The sequence below is a fragment of the Typopeltis vanoorti genome, chromosome 2 (assembly GCF_054136105.1).
Source record: "Typopeltis vanoorti isolate ZY-2024b chromosome 2, IOZ_Tvanoo_1.0, whole genome shotgun sequence".
In the NCBI taxonomy this organism is placed as follows: domain Eukaryota; kingdom Metazoa; phylum Arthropoda; class Arachnida; order Uropygi; family Thelyphonidae; genus Typopeltis; species Typopeltis vanoorti.
The window spans coordinates 70,866,174-70,884,360 of NC_143550.1; the positions used below are offsets into that span (position 1 = coordinate 70,866,174).

Genomic DNA, 18,187 nt, shown 5'->3' on the forward strand with positions numbered 1-18,187 from the left:
TTTTTGCCAAATTGTGGTGTTCAAGACAAAATTATAGACTTTATTTCTTTACCTGAAATACAGTCCCCATGTACATCTACCTAACTTTTTGTATGAGTTCTGTCACTGAAGAATAATGGTAAGCTCAATATGTTTATGTAATAAAACTTTTTTGTCGTCTTACTTTTTCATGAATACAGATTATTACATAACCCCCGTCCCGTTTTTCTCTCAAGGAAATATGGTCAGACTAACCACTTGAAATTCACCAAACTTCTCCATAGCATTTGTCGAGAGGTGTGTGATATATGTTAGTTGATCTCCTGTTGATTGGCAATGACGAAATCCATACTGATGATCGTTTATTAGCTAGTTGCCTTTGAGATAGTGTAAGAGTCGGGAATTAATAGTTCTCTCCATTACTTTAGATAGGACTGAGTTGATTGAGATATGGTGGTGGTTTGGCGGTGATTTGTCGCCGTTCTCTGGAATGGATTGAACATAGGCCAATTTCCAGGCTGTGGAATAGATACCAGTCGAATAAGAGAGTATACACAGGTGACATGGGATAGGAATCAGTTCTGGTGTATAGATCTTCAAGACAATTGGAGGAATGCCATCTGAACTAGAACACTTTTTATGTCTAATTTGGACAATATTTTTCTGCTCTCTTTCTGGCAAAATATATAGGGGATTGTATATCGGGTATCTGGAATTTGGTGTGGGGGGGGTATTAACTATTGTAAATCTTGCGTGCATTGAAGGCAAAATGTGAAGCCAGGAGATTCGCTTCTTCTCTGGGTGATAATATAATAGAGCCATCTGGAAAATTACGACCAACTGCTTTGGCAAGAGACCAAAAGGCTCAGCTGTCGTTTGGATAGGCTGCAAGTTTCCTGCTTTTTCGCACTTTCACACCCTGTTTTGAAAGCACTGATAATGCTTCCAAAACAGAGTGTGTAGGAATAGTATAGTACTTTTCTCCATTGCAATTATTTCGGGCTTATTTATAAGCACTAAAGGAGGATGGAGCTCTTGATCTAAGCCAGTTGTGGTATGCTTTATTTTTTTATTTCTACAGATTTGGCACGTCCTTTGAAGCATCAGAGTTTAGTTAGGAGGCAGCAGCTCAGAGTAGTTTGGGAAATGCATGCTTCCATGACAGGATTTCATTGGTGATACGTTCGGTGCATGTTTAGGTTGGAAGGCTGGATCCAGCCATGGGAATGAAGCATAGAAATGATGGAGGTTGTCCTATTTGGCACAATTAAAGCCAGAGGCTGTGTAAGCGTTGTTGCATGGGGAGGATATGAGCACTAGATTGTGATCTTAATTACCAAAAGAGAGTGAATTTTGCACACCTTACTTGACCTGTTAGGTGGAAATATGGAGGTGAGGACTCACTCTACACTCGTTTGAATTGCTCATGGGTCTCATTTTGTTTGAACGTACCTTGTTTGTGGCTTTTTATTTAGTTATTTATAACAGCGAAATAGGGTAGTAATAATTGTTTATGATATACTTCATTCTTGTATTCTTGTGACTAATTAAGACTAATTTATTGTACAGTTTTTTAAATTTAAAAAATTTGTTAAATTTAAAAAAACTGTACAGTTTTTTTAGGAATGCATTAGTATTTTATAAGTATTTTTATAATGTATGTATATTTTCTTATTAGCATTATTTTTTATATTTTTACCTGAAAACTTTAACTGTTCGTAATTTCAATGTATTTCGGCTCCAAGTGTTGCATTTATGCAAAATCATGCCATTCAGAATTTAGTGAATGTATAAATAACTTCATCCCTAGTGGAGGGAACAGGCAAAAAAAAAAAAAAAAATATATATATATATATATATATATATATATATATATATATATATATATATATATATATACATTTACAGTATTTATTAATTTACTGCTTGGTAATGAGGGCTGAACTCAGCGAATGATCATGTTTTGTAATGTTAGCAGTTGGTAACCCTGGATTTATCAGGCTAAAATGGCACTTTTATGACTGACATTTCAGGTGATATTTTGTTTAAACACTACTGAATTTCATTAAAAAAAATTAGAAAAGAAATCCAGCGCCATCTCACAAAGTAGCATATTAACATTTTAAATTGTACTTTTAATTAAAGGAACTTTTTTTCTCAGTCGATTTCAGAATTTGTCAGTCTATGGCGCAGGAATGTAGGTCTGTTTTTTCCCCGAAGATACTTCGATTTTTGATAGTCATTATAATCGACTGTTGAACGCATATGAATACATACAAATAAATATTAGCGTGGATTAAGAAATCGCCTCATAACCAAGCATAGCGGAGCGCACTCATTCCCAAGGCCATGAGAAGAAGTGCAGACCAGCTGCTTACCGATTTCCAAAAACAGGGTCTGAGTGTGAAAAATAAAAAAAATCAATTAATTATACTTTATAATTAAATAAAATTTCATTTCATATTCATTACCATATTAATTGTGATTATAAAAATCAATTATAGAATCTTCAACAATTATGCTATACCTACAACTGAAACCAATGGAGCGGGAGGAGGGGTAGTAAAAAAGTAAGATGCAATATTTTTGTACTGTTTGATTTAGTTGCGACCTCTACGCCTGTTACTGTTTACAACTCGCAACTCAACTGGAGAAATAATAGAAAAATATGAAATGTTCAAAATGGCACGGCGGGAAAAGAGAGGTAGTGACACCTTGATACCTTGCAAGTATGGGGACTCGTGCTATCGAAAAAATAAAGATCATCTTAAAAAATACAGTCATCCTGTTACACCACAACCAGAGGTATGCTCGTATGAAACTGAAAAGAGTCGTGTTTAAATAGGTTTAAGTATCTATGTATACCCGTCGCCTCATACTTTGAAGGTCGTAATCTTAAAGGTATAGTAATTTTCTCCATTCTTCCTTGAGATCGAGGGAATACCATCAGAAGGAGAAATGAAGACCCCTTAGTTATAAATATAATTCGTATAACTATTAAAAGGGAGGGGAAAGATGTAGCTGATACCAACTTTGCATGGTGGACTCGAGGCGAAAATAATTTTGGAACCTTTGAACTAGGAGCAACGTTTTTGTAATGTATAATTTAGTGCCGACTTCTAAGCTATTACTCCTTAAGATACAGTGTTTAGTATATCTTAAAGGAAAGATTTCGTTTCTTTTTTTTTTAGGGGGGGGGTGTACAGTAATCATGATAAATATGCTCATACGAATCACACATACGAAAACATTTGCAAACTGGACTTCTGTTGTGTAGTTCCAGAAAGTACCTAGACTAAGTATGAAGTCAACATTAAAAACAAAAAAAAAACTTATATCTTGTTGAATTTAATGTCAAAAATATTTAAGAACATTTGTTACTTAATCCAATTTTAATGATAAAAGTATTGAATTTATGTGCTTATAAAAATGTACATTAGCTGTATATTAAAAGCACAAAGTGACAGGATGAAGTAAAGTATCATCATTTTTTAAGACCAGCGTATGAGCCACCTATTCTTTTGACATGGTTGTCCAGTGAGAGTTCGCAACTAAAAGATTCCCAGTGAAGAGAGAGAGAGAGGTAGATAGTGTTTGTGCTTAATCTTGTAGTTTGGGTATGCTGGTGGAAATACTATTTTTGGATAGTAATGAAAGAGCATAGAGTCACTTCTTTTTTGCCCATCTATACATATGAAACTTTGCAGTGGAACCCTTCAACAGACCAGACCACAGTGGCCGATATTCCTCTAGTACTGATACATATTTTTTCAAATAAATATTTTAAGTGAAACTTCAGTAGTTTCACTTAAATTGCTGGTATTTCAGTGAAATCTTTCAGAACAAACATGTTTGGAATTCTGAATTGTGCTTTACGGAAAGGTATGCAAAATTCACTTTTGGTAATGCAGTAATTAATTTTTTCTTTTAGGGTTACACGGTGATCAGCATTCATTTAAAAATTTTTTTTTTTTAAAATGAATGCTGAAACCGAAAATGCTGTTTACCGAAAACCGACACATACGGGACAATATATACACATAAACTCCTATCACCACCCAACACAAAAACTAGGTGTCATCAACACGCTAAAAAACAGAGCTCAGACAATTTGTTCCAGTGAATAGGCACTGAAAGACGAGTTTAAAATTATCAGTAATAACCTATAAAAAAACGGATACAGCCAAAATACTATAAACAAAATTCTCTACAAAACCACAATAAAAAACAAAGACAAACCAGACTACAGTAAAACTATAACCATTCCCTACATTAAAGGAATATCAGACAAAATAAACAGAGTACTACAAAAGTACAACCTCAAAGCCACCTTTAAGCCTCCTGCAAAATTAAAAAACTTACTCAACTCATCCAAAGACCCACTCCCTCCACTAGCTCACCCTGGAGTATACTGGATTTATTGTACTTGCAACATACCATATATAGGAGAAACAGGACGCACTATTCCTGTTAGACAAAAAGAACATAAACGACACATTAAATATAATAATTATGGTGAAGCTGGCCTTTCTGATCATGCCCTGAATACCTTACACAGAATTGACTGGAAAACCACCAGCTGTCTACATCACACTAGAACATGGTATGAACGGAAATTCAAGGAAGCCTGCGAGATTATCAGCAACCACCCCATTCTGAACAACAATGATGGTTTAAAAATCCCAAACATATGGAAGGTATATATTCAACCTTCCTCACCAAGAACAACTATAAACAGGACTGTAGAAAAATCCAGTATTGTAAATAAAAAATAGGAATTGTAATACTAAAAATAGGACACCAATTGTTTCTGAAAGAAAACCATCTAAAAGAATGTTTATTCCTGTCATTGTAAAAATAGAATTTAGCTTGATGTAAAAAATTCTTATTTTATTTTATTTTTATTTTATTTTATTTATTTATTTATTTTTTTTATTATTCACCAGAGGTCACGCCAGTAGAATAACGTGATCAAATCATTGTTTCTCTAGCTTACAGTTAATGATGTAACTCAGCTTGTTCTGTATACTTATGTATGCTCCAGATGATGATCATGATGTGAAGATCGAAACGTCGGGATAATAAAAAAGTTTTTTAACACGGTTGTAAATTCCATAAAAATTTTTAAAATGAACAGTAATTAATTTCTTACAATATGTAAGAACTACAGTTGGCAGAACTTCAGTCATTACATATCCTTACATATCACTGTTTGTATCTAATGATTGACTAGTTGTTATTCTGGAGTTACAGAAAAGTTGGGCTTGATCACAGGTTTGAGTTTTGTGAGAGATGGAATTTGGGATAATATTGCCTAGTTAATCCTTGCCACACTGGTGACTGGGAAATCTGAAAAGCAGTGGACTGCTTGAGATTAGCATAAGAGGATAATTTAATGTAATTTAGAATGTTTTCTTCCTCATAGGTGTTCCTGCAGCTTCATGGTCCACTAATGTTTCTCATAAGTCTATTTCTCTCATATGAAGTGATTTGGATGTCGTTATTATGGATCCTTTATTGGCATAAAGACAAGCAGTTACTGTTCTGTAATGCTGTTCATCTTTGTACAGTGATATCCTTTCTGTGATATCTGTTAATCATCAAGTGATATCTGTTAATTCATCAAGTGAATAGTCAGTATTATGTGCTCTTCTTTGAATATATAATATATACTGTACACTATGAACACTACATAAGTAACAATCCTATCCTTCATAGTTGCATGGTGATCAGCATTCATTATTAAAAAATTATGGAAATAACCATCGTGTGTTATAGTAAAACTTCAGTTTAATATAAACCAAAATAATCACTCAACGTTTTGACCTTCATATCAATGTCATCATCTGGAGTATATGCACACGTACAAAGAAACAACTATGTTACAATCTACACAGCAAAATAAATTCACAATAACTTGGTCAACCATTAACACTACTGACCTGACCTTTTGTGTAAAAAAAAAAAAACCTCACTACATCAAGAGTGTCTCATATCTGTGGCCTCTTATACTGCTTTGATGCAGTAAGGTTTTTTTTTTTAGGCTTTAATAAAAATAGAAAAAAATTTTAGTTCACTCACAGTACTACTTCACTATAGTTTATTTACAACCTTTTGTGGGTAGGAGTCATATAAAAAAGAAAAAAGGTTACAAATTGGCATTTAGGTTTGAAGGATGTGCAGAAATACAGTTGTCTGGTTAAATCAGCTGTGAGATAATCATATTGCATTCACTATATCATTAAGGGAAATATTATTTTGGCATGTGTGCACATATATATATATTAAGGACCGTATCATTAAGATGTGTGTACACATACACAGTAATCTACCATTTATTCAATCTTCAAAACAATGACCATTCAGTTAACTGCCCCTTGCATGTCAACTGACTTCTCTGCTACAGCACCATGTAATAGTACTTCAATTATCTGAACTCACTGTTCTGATAAATGAAGAATCAGATAAATGGTAGTTTACTCTATGTATGTAAATATATTGTCATTATCATCATTAATTGCCTGATATGTACGCATACATATCAGGCAATTACCATCAAGGGATGTTCAGGCTACTATGACAGCACTGCATGGTTAAGATATTATTTTACATTATTAATAGTCTCATATCAACAATTTTTCTCAAGATTAGTCTGTTATTTGTCAGCCCTCCAATATTGTTTTGTCAAACATTTTGTTCTTCTAAAGCACTTCTGAATGAATCAATCCACCTAGACCTCGGTCTTCTGCTCAGTCTTTTTCCTGCCATCTTGGCATTAAACACCTGTTTTGCTAAGGTGTTTAATGCCAAGATGGCAGGAAAATCCCCTTTCCTTCCTAATCTAAGGTGGTCACCACACTACCTTAGATTAGCCCTGCTCACACACACTCTTCAATGAAAACAATGTCAAGTTTCTTCCTAATGTCTTCATTTTTAATATGATTCTGCCATTGATGCCATCTGTTCAGCCTCCTAATTTTCTAAGACCTCTCATATCTGTTGCCTCTTATCTTTGATCAAATACTTGATTTCTATCCAAACTCTCAGATCCATAACTCAAAACTGGCTTAAACACTGTCTTGTGTACTGCTAGTTTAGTGATTTGTCTAATTTCTCTCTTATTCCATATGAATTTATTCAACTGCTCTCCACCATACCAGCTTTGCTTATTCTGTTGTCTATATCCAGATTTAACTTGCTATCTTTGCTAAAAACTGTGCCTAAATAGCTGAAATATTTTACTTGTTCTGTAGGCTCTCCATTCAGAATGCATTGAAGTTTTTTATGTTCCTGCCTTTTTCATAGTTTGATCTTTTTATTGCTGATTTTCATGCCAAATGTGTTATAGCTGTTCCTGAAGATTTGCACTGGATGTGTGTTGGAGTACATCTGCATAAAGCAAAGAACTAAGTTTGATATTTCCAATTCTAATATCAGGTCATTGCCACTTTCTTTCATAATGTGATCATATAGATAAGAGTGGAGAAATGTGCATCCTTATCTTACATCTAATTTTACATCAAACCATCTTCCTGTATTTACTTCAATTCTAACTGCTGCTTACTACTTAAATATCGACTATGTATTCACCTGAATAATGTTCCATTTACCTCATATAACTATAGTGTTTTGAGAAGCTTTTTCCCTGGACACCTTATCATATGCATTTTCGAGATCGACAAAACTTAAATTCAGATCCTTGTCATATTCTTATGATTTCTCAACTATATGTTGTAAAGTGAAAATCTGATCTTGATTTGGCCTGAAATGAATCCAGTTCTTCTCCCAGTTTCTTTTCCACAATTTTTCTCAGCCTCTTTTCAGAATTTTTTCTGTAATTATCATATTCAGCATTATTCCCCCCCTTTTTTTTTTAAGTAGATGGGAACTATGAGAGCTTGACTCCAATCCTGGTCAGAAGGTCGAAATCCATAGGATTTTGACCTTCTGACCAGGCCCTCTGAATTATGCAATATAGCCACTGCGAATATCAGTGTGTGTGTGTGTGTACACACACACACACTTATATTAGGTTATATATATATATATATTATTCATTTAAAGGGAATATGATGCTTAGATTTTACTTTATGCAGTGTTATCCTCTTAAACAGTTGACAAATTTGATATGAAAATCAACAATAAAAAGACACAAGCTGTAAAAATATGCAAGAAAACAAACAAAAACAAGTCATTATTCTTAAGCAGCGAATCTGGAGAACAAAGAACACATTTTAGATCTTAAGCATAATTTTTAGTGAGGATAATGTATGGTTAGTTGGGTGAATACATTTATATTGTATGAGGTAAGAAACCAAATTTTATTTGATGAGTTTGATACGAAAAATTTTAAGATATGAATCTGAGTTAGAAATAAAAGAGTTAGAATACTTCAGAAAATACATAATAAGCATTCTTAGGAAAATCAGAATAGCAGAAAAGTGACATCAGGGCATAAATATATAAAAATTGAAGATATTGGAAAAGAGACATAATATTCATGACGTTATTCTGTGCTAATGTAAGATAGTACAGGCATAAACAAACAGATGAAGAAAGATTAGATCTTTCTGACATCCAGAGAAAGATCAAGATATAGGTGAATTGATGCAGTTAGAACTACTTCAGAAAATCAAAGTAAATCAGAAGCCTGAAAAACATTGGACTAATTTCAAAGATAGTTGTCCATAAAAACCTGGTAAAGATAATGAAATATTATGTTGGATCATCATAGTATCTTCTCTTCTTTTAAAGTATATACACCAGAAGGCAGTGATGGCAGTGCAGGAATTATGCATTCACTAAAGCTTAATGCTGCCACACTTAACAGCTAATATTTAAAAAATATGAATTTTAAAATTGATAAAGTTTATTAGAGCTGCTTGCTAAGAAAACAAGATACATTACTAACCTTACCTAATCCAGCCAAAAAGCTGTGGGTTCGAATCCTGCCCACCACAACCACTAGTGAAAATACTAGTGGTTATGGCAGGCAGTAGATGGCATTGGTGTAGGTGATGATTGTGGTTGATGGATTGAATGTTGGAGACAGAGTTGTGGAGTGGATGCCCTTCCTCAATTAGCCCTTGGACTCCTTGGAGGTGTCAGGCAATAATACTAATTTCTATAGGTGTGCCCATAAGTCACGAAGGGGTTTAAAATGTGAATAACTTTTGATTATTAATTTTTTTTCATTTTATATTTTTCAGGTATTCTAAGGAACATTTGGAAAATTAATCATGGCAAAGTTCACAACCCAACAGTGAACTAATATTGTATGGTTTTATTTTGAAAATCAGCATTTGATTATTCTAATGCAAAGAGCATATTGCCTCAGTTTTAATGTCAGAAATGCTTCTTCAGAAACAATGATTTGTCACTTGATTGAATGTTACTAGCAAGAGAGGTTCCATAAGTGACATCACAATCCAGAGACCCTGTTCAGCCAGGATAGAGGAAAACATTCAACGTGTGTGGGACAGTATTGCAGAAGAACCAGAAGCATCGATCTGAAGACATTCTGACCAATGGCAAATGTGTATCATCAGCTGCATTTATTTTATTTATTTTTTTCTCTTCAAAATTTTATGATAATTTACTTATCTGTACAAGAAACTGAGTGTCTGTTTTGTTCATAGTTATGTAATAACACCAATTATTATAATATTAGCATTTCTGCATTATCTGTATCACTAATAGTCCTGCCAAAAACCTTTGCAAAGTCTAACAGTATCATTGTAAACCTGTTACCTTTATCCAGCTCAATTATGACTGCATTATAAAATGCAGTCATAATTGAGCTGGATAAAGGTAACAGGATATTAGGAAAGAACTTGACATTATTAGCATCCAGGAATGCGTTAGCAGAGCTAATCTCAGGTGGTATGGTCACTTAAATAGAATTGGCAAGAAAAGATTAGCAAAACAAGTGTTCTCTGCCAAGTTACATTTATTGTCACAAAATGATTGACAAAATATTGACAAAATGATTGTCAGACATACCAAAATATTTTGGGAAAATTTGGAGAAAAGAGCAAAGCTAATAATAATGGCAAATATCTGTTGGATTTCTGCTCAGGACATGGACTGGTTATTACTAACACCATATTCCAACATAAAAATGTGTACAAATTCACATGGAGAGAAGAGGCTAGGAATAAGAAAAGTCTCATTGACTATGTTATTGTTGATAGTGATGTTTTCTCCCTGGTGCAGGACACCAGAGTGTGCAGAGGATTTGAAATTGGAAGTGATCACTATTTGGTCTTGAGCAGGATAAAATTGAATTTCATATTGAAAAGAATAACATGTAAGAAAGTTTTAAAGCGAATAAAAGTTGAGCAGCTCTCAGATGTGACTGTACACTAAAATACACAAAGCTTATTGAAGAAAAAATGAAAGAGTTTGAGAACAGGAACCAAACCTTAGAGATTCAGTGGCAAACTCTGAAGAAAACATTGATTGATTCTGCCAGAGAGGCATGTGGTGAGGTTGTCTGCAAGGATAGAAAAATCAGAACTCCATGGTGAACACAGGAAGTTAAAGAGGCAGTGATGGAAAAGAAGAAAGCATATCAAAAGTTCCTGGCAAATAAGTCAGCTTTTGCTCTTAGAGAATACAAAGACAAATGTAAGAAAGCGAAACACTGTGTAAAACTAGCTAAACAAAAGTCATGGGAGGACTTTGGCAAGAACATAGAAAATAAATATCAAGAAGGTGGTAACATATTCTGGACTGGAAGAAAAATTTTCATGTCATCTTTATCATCTCTAAAAGGAGTTAGAGATGATAAAAGTGACATGAAAACAGGAGAAAAAGATATCCTTGAAGTATGGAGTAATTACTTTGAAAAATTGCTAAATGAAACAAGTAGTGATAGCACAGTGGTAGAAAACACTGACCAGGCATGCAGTCAGGAATACATATCCATACTTGAAGTAGAAAAAGAAATCAAAGGCTTGAAATGTGGAAAGGCAGCAGAGTAGATGATATTCGACCAGAAATGCTGAAATATGGTGGCATAAGAGTCTTACAGTGGCTGCACTGCATAGTTCAGAAAGCCTGGACAGAGGGACGAATTCCCGATGATTGGAGTAGCGCTCTCATAGTACCCATATATAAAAAGGGAAATAAAACTGCATGTGAGAATTATAGAGGTATTTCCCTACTGAATGTTCCTGGCAAGATCTATGCAAGTGTACTTGAGAAACGGTTGAGAAGAATTGTGGAAGAAAAGCTTGGTGAAGAACAAGCTGGATTCAGACCAAATAGAGGCTGTCAGGATCAGATCTTCACTTTACGACAAATAGTCGAGAAAGAATGGGAATATAACAGAGATCTGTATTTAAGTTTTGTTGATTTGGAAAAGGCATATGACAAGGTGCCAAGAAAAAAGCTATTCAATACACTAAAGTTATATGGTGTCAATGGGGCATTATATCAAGCAATACTTTGTCTTTATTTGAGTTGTAAGTCAGCAGTTAGAATTGAAGGAAGTGTGAGACAAGGATGTACATTATCCGCTCTGTTATTCATTATCTATATGGATCACATTATGAAGGAAAGTGATATTAAACATGATATCAAAATTGGAGATGTTAATGTCAGCGCTTTGCTTTATGTGGATGATGTTATACTTCTAAATAAATCTGCTACAAGTATGCAAGATTCTCTGACTAAATTCAATAACTGTTGTAATAGATATGGTATGAAGGTCAGCAATAAAAAGACCAAGACAATGAAAATAGGCAGAATCATTGAAAATGTCAGCTGTGTTGTGAATGGAAAACCTGTGGAACAAGTGAAACATTTCAGCTACTTAGGCACGATTTTTAGTGAAGATGGTAAATTAAATATAGAAATAGACAATAGAATCAGCAAAGCTGGTATGGTGGGAAGTCAATTGAATAAATTCATATGGAATAAGAGAGAAATTAGTCCGAACATTAAATTAGCTGTATACAAGACAGTGTTCAAACCAGTTTTAACTTATGGATCTGAGAGCTGGGTCAGAAGTAAAACACTTGACCAAAAACTAGAGATCGCAGATATGAGAGTCCTGAGAAAGATTAGAGGTGTGAACAAATGGCATCAATGGCAATATCATATATTAAAAATGAGGATATTAGGAAAGAACTTGACATTATTAGCATCCAGGAATGCGTTAGCAGAGCTAATCTCAGGTGGTATGGTCACTTAAATAGAATTGGCAAGAAAAGATTAGCAAAACAAGTGTTCTCTGCCAAGTTGGCAGGAAAATGACCCAAAAGAGGACCAAGATATAGGTGGAGTGATACAGTACAAAGTGCCGATTGAAATATAAGATCTGATAATGTTGGAGTCTTGACAAGTAACAGACTGATTTGGAGGAAAATTGTAGATAGGAAGTTAGTAATGACATAAATTTTTCATGTAGTACTATCATAACCTGTAGTTCTTGTTCAGAATGACCCCAGACAGCAAAGACGTCATCAACATATTCTGATGTTGGCTTAAATATCCCAACATTAGAATTGAAAGCTCTTACCCCCTTAAAACGTAATAAAAACATAATCATCACCAGAGCTGACAAGGGAAATACCACTGTTCTTCTAGATACCATATCATATGACTGAAAAATGAATTTACTGTTCCGAGATTGAAATACATATGCCAAACTTGATTATGATCCTACCAAAAAGACAGCTCAACAAGTTACTTGATGAAACCACTTCTTTAGATGAAGAAACAATAAAAAAAACTCAGGTCATACCATGCTAGGCCTCCTAGAATATAAGGTTTACCTAAGCTTCACAAGAATAACGTTCCACTCAGACCCGTCATGGATTCTATTAGCAAACCGACTTACAAATTATCAAGATTTTTATCTAACATTCTCCATCCTCACATAGGACACTCAGCGTCATCAATTAAAAATTCAACAGAGTTTCATGCAAAAATAAGACATTCAACTGTTCGAAACTGACGTGCTAATTAGCTTCGACATTGTCTCCCTCTTCACTAATATTCCCCATAAGGAAACCGTATGCTTATTAACTCAAAAATTTCCATTCGATATTGTTGAATTACTGAAATTTATTATTATGTCTGGTTACTTCACCCTGAAAGAGAATTTACAAGCAAGAGGAAGGAACAGCAATGGGGGTCTCCCTTATTACCAAACTTAACTAACCTGTTTCTAGAATACCTTGAAGGAAAATTTTTCACGTTTAAACCCAAAAATTTGGCTACGATATGTTGATGGCGTCTTTGCTGTCTGGGGTCATTCCGAACAAGAACTACACCTGTTTCTAGATAAAATAAACCTCCTTCATCCTCGCATCAAATTCATGCTAGAAAAAGAATCTCCACAGGGTATCTTCTTTCTGGATTTAAACATCCAAAGAAAAGAAGATGGTTCCATCTCCACTTCTGTCTATCGCAAGCCAACATTTTCAGGTTGCTACATTCACAATTCTTCTGCTCATCATCCATCTCAAAAATTTGGCATCATTAAATCATTAGTAACCAGAACACACAGATTCTGCTCCTCTGAAGAATCTCTAAACCAAGAATTAGAAATAATCAAAAATTACAGCCATACTAAATAGATACAATCTTAAAACAACTCAAAAAATAATCAGTCATTTTACCATACCTTATGTCAAAGGCATCTCCAAACATCCTTCAAAAATTATGAAAAAATACAAACTTGCTACTACTTACAAGCCAATCAACCAGATCTTTAAAATCAGAATTGAAATGACCTTCCTTCCACTCATTGAGCCGGCCTTACCAGACAAACTCACCTCTGATGCTACCTGGCATGTACGAGGTTTCACGCTCCTGTAAATTGTCTTGCTATGGACAGACAGGTAGATGTGTTCAAAAATGCATTTCGGAACATCAAGACCATATCCTTCTTATCAAACCATAGAAATCTGGCCTTTCACAACATGGAGTTGTAAACCCAAACCATATGATCCATTGGAAAAAGACCAAACTTCTACATAGATTTTTATATAAACATAAACGTTTATATAAAGAAAGTGCTCAAGCCCTACTTCACAGACCAAATCTAAACCATACTGACATTCTTGCTATTCCTAAACTATTGGAAATTCTCATACAAAATTGTGTAAAATAATTTTCATATATGCTATTTTATTTTAATGTAATCTATTTTTTTTCCCCTCCTATATATTTTAATTTAATTCTATAACACGCTACTGCACACATATTAGGATTCCATTGTAATCATGCACCCTAACTGTATGTTATTCTTAGTATTGTTTGAATTAACTGTACTGACGATGTCCCATGATATTTAGAATGAAATATTTATTTATTAAAACTTATTATTGTGGTTATTTAAGTAAAGGGATATTACATCCCATATTGTTCATAGCCGAATAAGAAACTCAAAGAGTTTCATGCCGAATATAGAAACTATATAAAGTTCGACGAGTCCAAGCGTAAGCACATACCTGGATAGTATAACACTACATAATCCATATGGTAGTGCAACACCAGGGCAACTCATAGTAAGGGTGGAGCAAGCTCTGATCACTTTTCTTGGTATTTACCCATAATGTGAAACCCAGCTTCTAGGAGCTGTATTATTGTTCTACATTATGAGAGAAGGTCACTACCCAGACCAGATTCAACCTTTATTGAGGTCTCATTGGTGAGTAGGTAGACCTGGATAATACCAAGTTTGCAGCGAACTATTAGGACAAATTATTAGGACACCTTCTTGGCAATTCTTATAGTAAGGCATGTAAGTTCTGTTCACTGCAAACTTGGTATTATCCAGGTCTACCTACTCACTGATGGGACCTCAATAAAGGTTGAAACTGGTCTGGGTAGTGACCTTCTCTCATAATGTAGAACAATAATACAGCTCCTAGGAGCTGGGTTTCACATTATGGGTAAATACCAAGAAAAGTGATTGGAGCTTGCTCCACCCTTACTATGAGTTGCCCTGGTGTTGCACTACCATATGGATTATGTAGTGTTGTACTATCCAGGTATTTGCTTACGCTTGGACTCGCTGAACTTTATATAGTTTCTATATTCAGCTATGAAACAATATGGGATGTAATATCCCTTTACTTTAATAATTTTACGTCGCCGAATTGAAGCCTTTGGCTCTTCATATAATTAGTAATTTATTACTGTGGTTATTACATGTGTTTGTTTGTTTAGTCATACATTATCAACATCCAGCTTTTGCAGTTTCTCATGCCATGACATTTCTTCAAGCAATCTCCTAAGTTTGTCATAATTACCAGCTCTGTAATTCCACATACATTCCCTCTTAACTGAAAATTCCACACATTTATCCACCTCCCGGGTCAAGATCATATGATCACTCTCACCAGTTGGTGACAATGTGATCATCTTGGTTACAGACAAATTCTCTAATGCAGTTACTAGTTCTAGCACTCGCAACTCCTAGTACATTCTATCACATGCTTCCTCAGATAATTATCCCTTAGTAACTGCATAAATTTTTTACCTCCCTCCCATGTCTCCTTTCCTCCTTCCAATTTATGTTCCCATAGTTGAAGTCCCCCATAATAATTACCTTCTTTCCACTCATTGAGCCAGTCTAGTTGGCTTAGTAGTTAGTGTACCTGCTCTTCAACCAACAGGTCGCAGGTTCAAATACTGCTGTGGGCATAGTAGTTGTTTGTGATTGTCTTACCTTTTGTACTGCTATAACCTTTGATATGGCACAGCATGACCTTTGCTGTTCTTGTGCCATTAAAAACCATAAATCATCATAATCATTCACTCATTGAGCTAATTTGCTGATGCATACTATCAGCGTTATCCTTCACATCCTCTGGTCTGAGCAGCAACCAACTGTATATTTTGTCCTACTGACCTCTACTCACACCATGCCTTAAATGCACCACTTTCACTTGCCTGCAGTTGAACTCCTACTCTCTCTCTTTGGTTGTAGTTCATCAGCTGTCAACAATAATACCCCCCTTTTCCTATTCTTTTCTCTCTGTCATCCCTGAAAATACTATACCCTTCGCATTTTATCCCACTAACTATATCATCTGCTGTCAGCCATGTTTCATTAATGCCAATAACCTATGGCCATGATGAACTAACCAAATATCCTCCCCCCCCTTGTTCTGAATGCTCTTGGCATTATTGTATATAAAATGTAATAGCACTCTCACCCCCACTTCCAGGCTTACTACTGTCTTTATACTTTATACTAACTTAGGCATTGTTTGCACATTCTTACACCCAACTATCTTACTGGTATCTGTGTACTGCTCAACAACTTCCTTCCCAAATCTCTAGTTTCCCTAATTATTTCACATCCAATCACACTTCATTCAGTAAACACTTTTTCCAAGTAGTACAGAATATCAGATTCATTCAAATGCAAACAGTCTACCTTATGTAAGTGCTTTTGTCTGTCAAACTTGCTCCACACATCTGAAACTTCATATCATTCCTCCTTCATAACCTATGTATCAACTGTTTTACTCTCACAGCCCTCCTTTTCAACTGCCCTCTGTCATACCGTGGCAACAGACTATCTTAACTCTTTCACTGTTTTCTTTTGTAAACTGTTCACTTTCAGTAACTCTTTCACATACTCCCTCATTCTATACTTGTCTCCTTTCAAATCATTTATTCCAGCCAAAACAATCAACTCCTTCACTTGATCCTTTTGCATTTTTAATAGCCTCACTAACATCATTAATTTTTTCACCCAGGAAACACAATTTCATTACTCTCTTATCAAACACACCTATTGTAGAATTGCCGTACAAGACACTCTCTCTCCTCAATTTTTCTTTCTTTCTTAGTCAAGCGGTCCTTTCTCTTTTTGTGCACCCCTTTCTTTCTATTCTAAGTTGAACCACTTACCAGGACATTTCTGCATTTGCTGTAGCTCATGCTTTATTCTGTGTGTGTGTGTGTATCACTTCATGTAGCCATACTATCTCCCTAATTAGGCTAACTCTTCATTCTTCACATCTATCACACTGTTCTTTTGAATGTTACTTTCACCCTCTCTATCTGAATTAATTCACTTTTACTCTTTTTCTCTCAGTTCTATCTTCTGCTACTCTGTCATCACAAACATTTTCATGCTTATTCCCTGTTACATCTATCACTTCAATCTCTTGACTCGACCCACGCTTCTGAACTTTTTTTTTATAACATTTTCAGCACATTTTTGAACCAATGGCCATTCACCTTTGGTGATCAGTACATTTTGCAGACATTGTACCTTAACAGAGTCCTTGTTGAATTCCTTAAACAATGATGCTTTGAATGGCATTGTTCTGCTTCAAATCAGTGCTATGTTCCATGCTATGTAACTTACCGTACAATGTATTTATTTTTATTTTTATTTTTTTCAGAGTGATTCAAGCAAAGTAGAGTCTGATTATTTGAATACCAGTAAACCGGAGTCAATAGATGGTAAGAGTTAATTGTATTCTGTATCTCATTGCTTGATAGGAAAAAATGGAATGTTGAACTGCTGATGACATGAGATATAAAAAATGAATTAAAAAAAAGAAACAGCTTGTATTCTTGAGAAGAACAATGAAAAATACTGCATAGTCATCACGGAATTGATTAAATCAGCAGACAGTTAGGATTTACAAAATTACAACCATGGATGTTTTGGATTACAAATGATATACTTAAGTTAATAATGAAGATATTTTTAAAAACATCTTTTTATTATTTGTAAAAAGTTCAGTTTGTGATTTATTTATTAAATCCTGTTGTGGATTGCACCACTGAATAAGTTTCAAACTATTAAATTTTATCTACTGTACTTATTGTAAAAATAGTTTACTAGTAATATTATGTTCAGGTTTTCTATACTGAAATCTACACGTAGAAGTAAGATCCTAGATATATGTAATTTGCTATTATAGTTCAATATCTATTCTTCTCAAAAATTTTGTCTTAACTTCAACAATAATTAAGTAAATTGAGTTTTCACCCCTCTGTATATGAAATGCGAAAAAAATATTTTGACTTGGCCAGCTGGCCTGGTTGACCGAGTAGCTAGCGTATTATCCACTCTCCAGCCAAAAGGCTGTGGGTTCAAATCCTGCCGTGGATATGGATGTTATGTTTCTTTGTGAAAATACTAGTGGTTGCAGTCGGCGGTAGATTGCATTGGCGTAGATGAAGGTAGTTGTGGCCAGTGTAGTGGTGTAGGCAGAGTTGT

At 34.7% G+C, this 18,187-nt stretch overlaps 1 protein-coding gene across 1 annotated transcript in view; it reads left to right on the forward strand.

Moving 5' to 3' along the window:
• Positions 1-2,609: 2,609 nt before the first annotated feature.
• Hpf1 (Histone PARylation factor 1) overlaps positions 2,610-18,187 on the forward strand; it is a 60,836-nt gene continuing 45,258 nt past the window's right edge. Inside the window, exons 1-2 of the mRNA XM_090405875.1 lie at positions 2,610-2,784; positions 17,361-17,421. Of these exons, the coding sequence (XP_090262001.1) occupies positions 2,653-2,784; positions 17,361-17,421 (193 nt within the window). The 5' untranslated portion in view covers positions 2,610-2,652. The remainder of the gene's footprint in view (positions 2,785-17,360; positions 17,422-18,187) is intronic.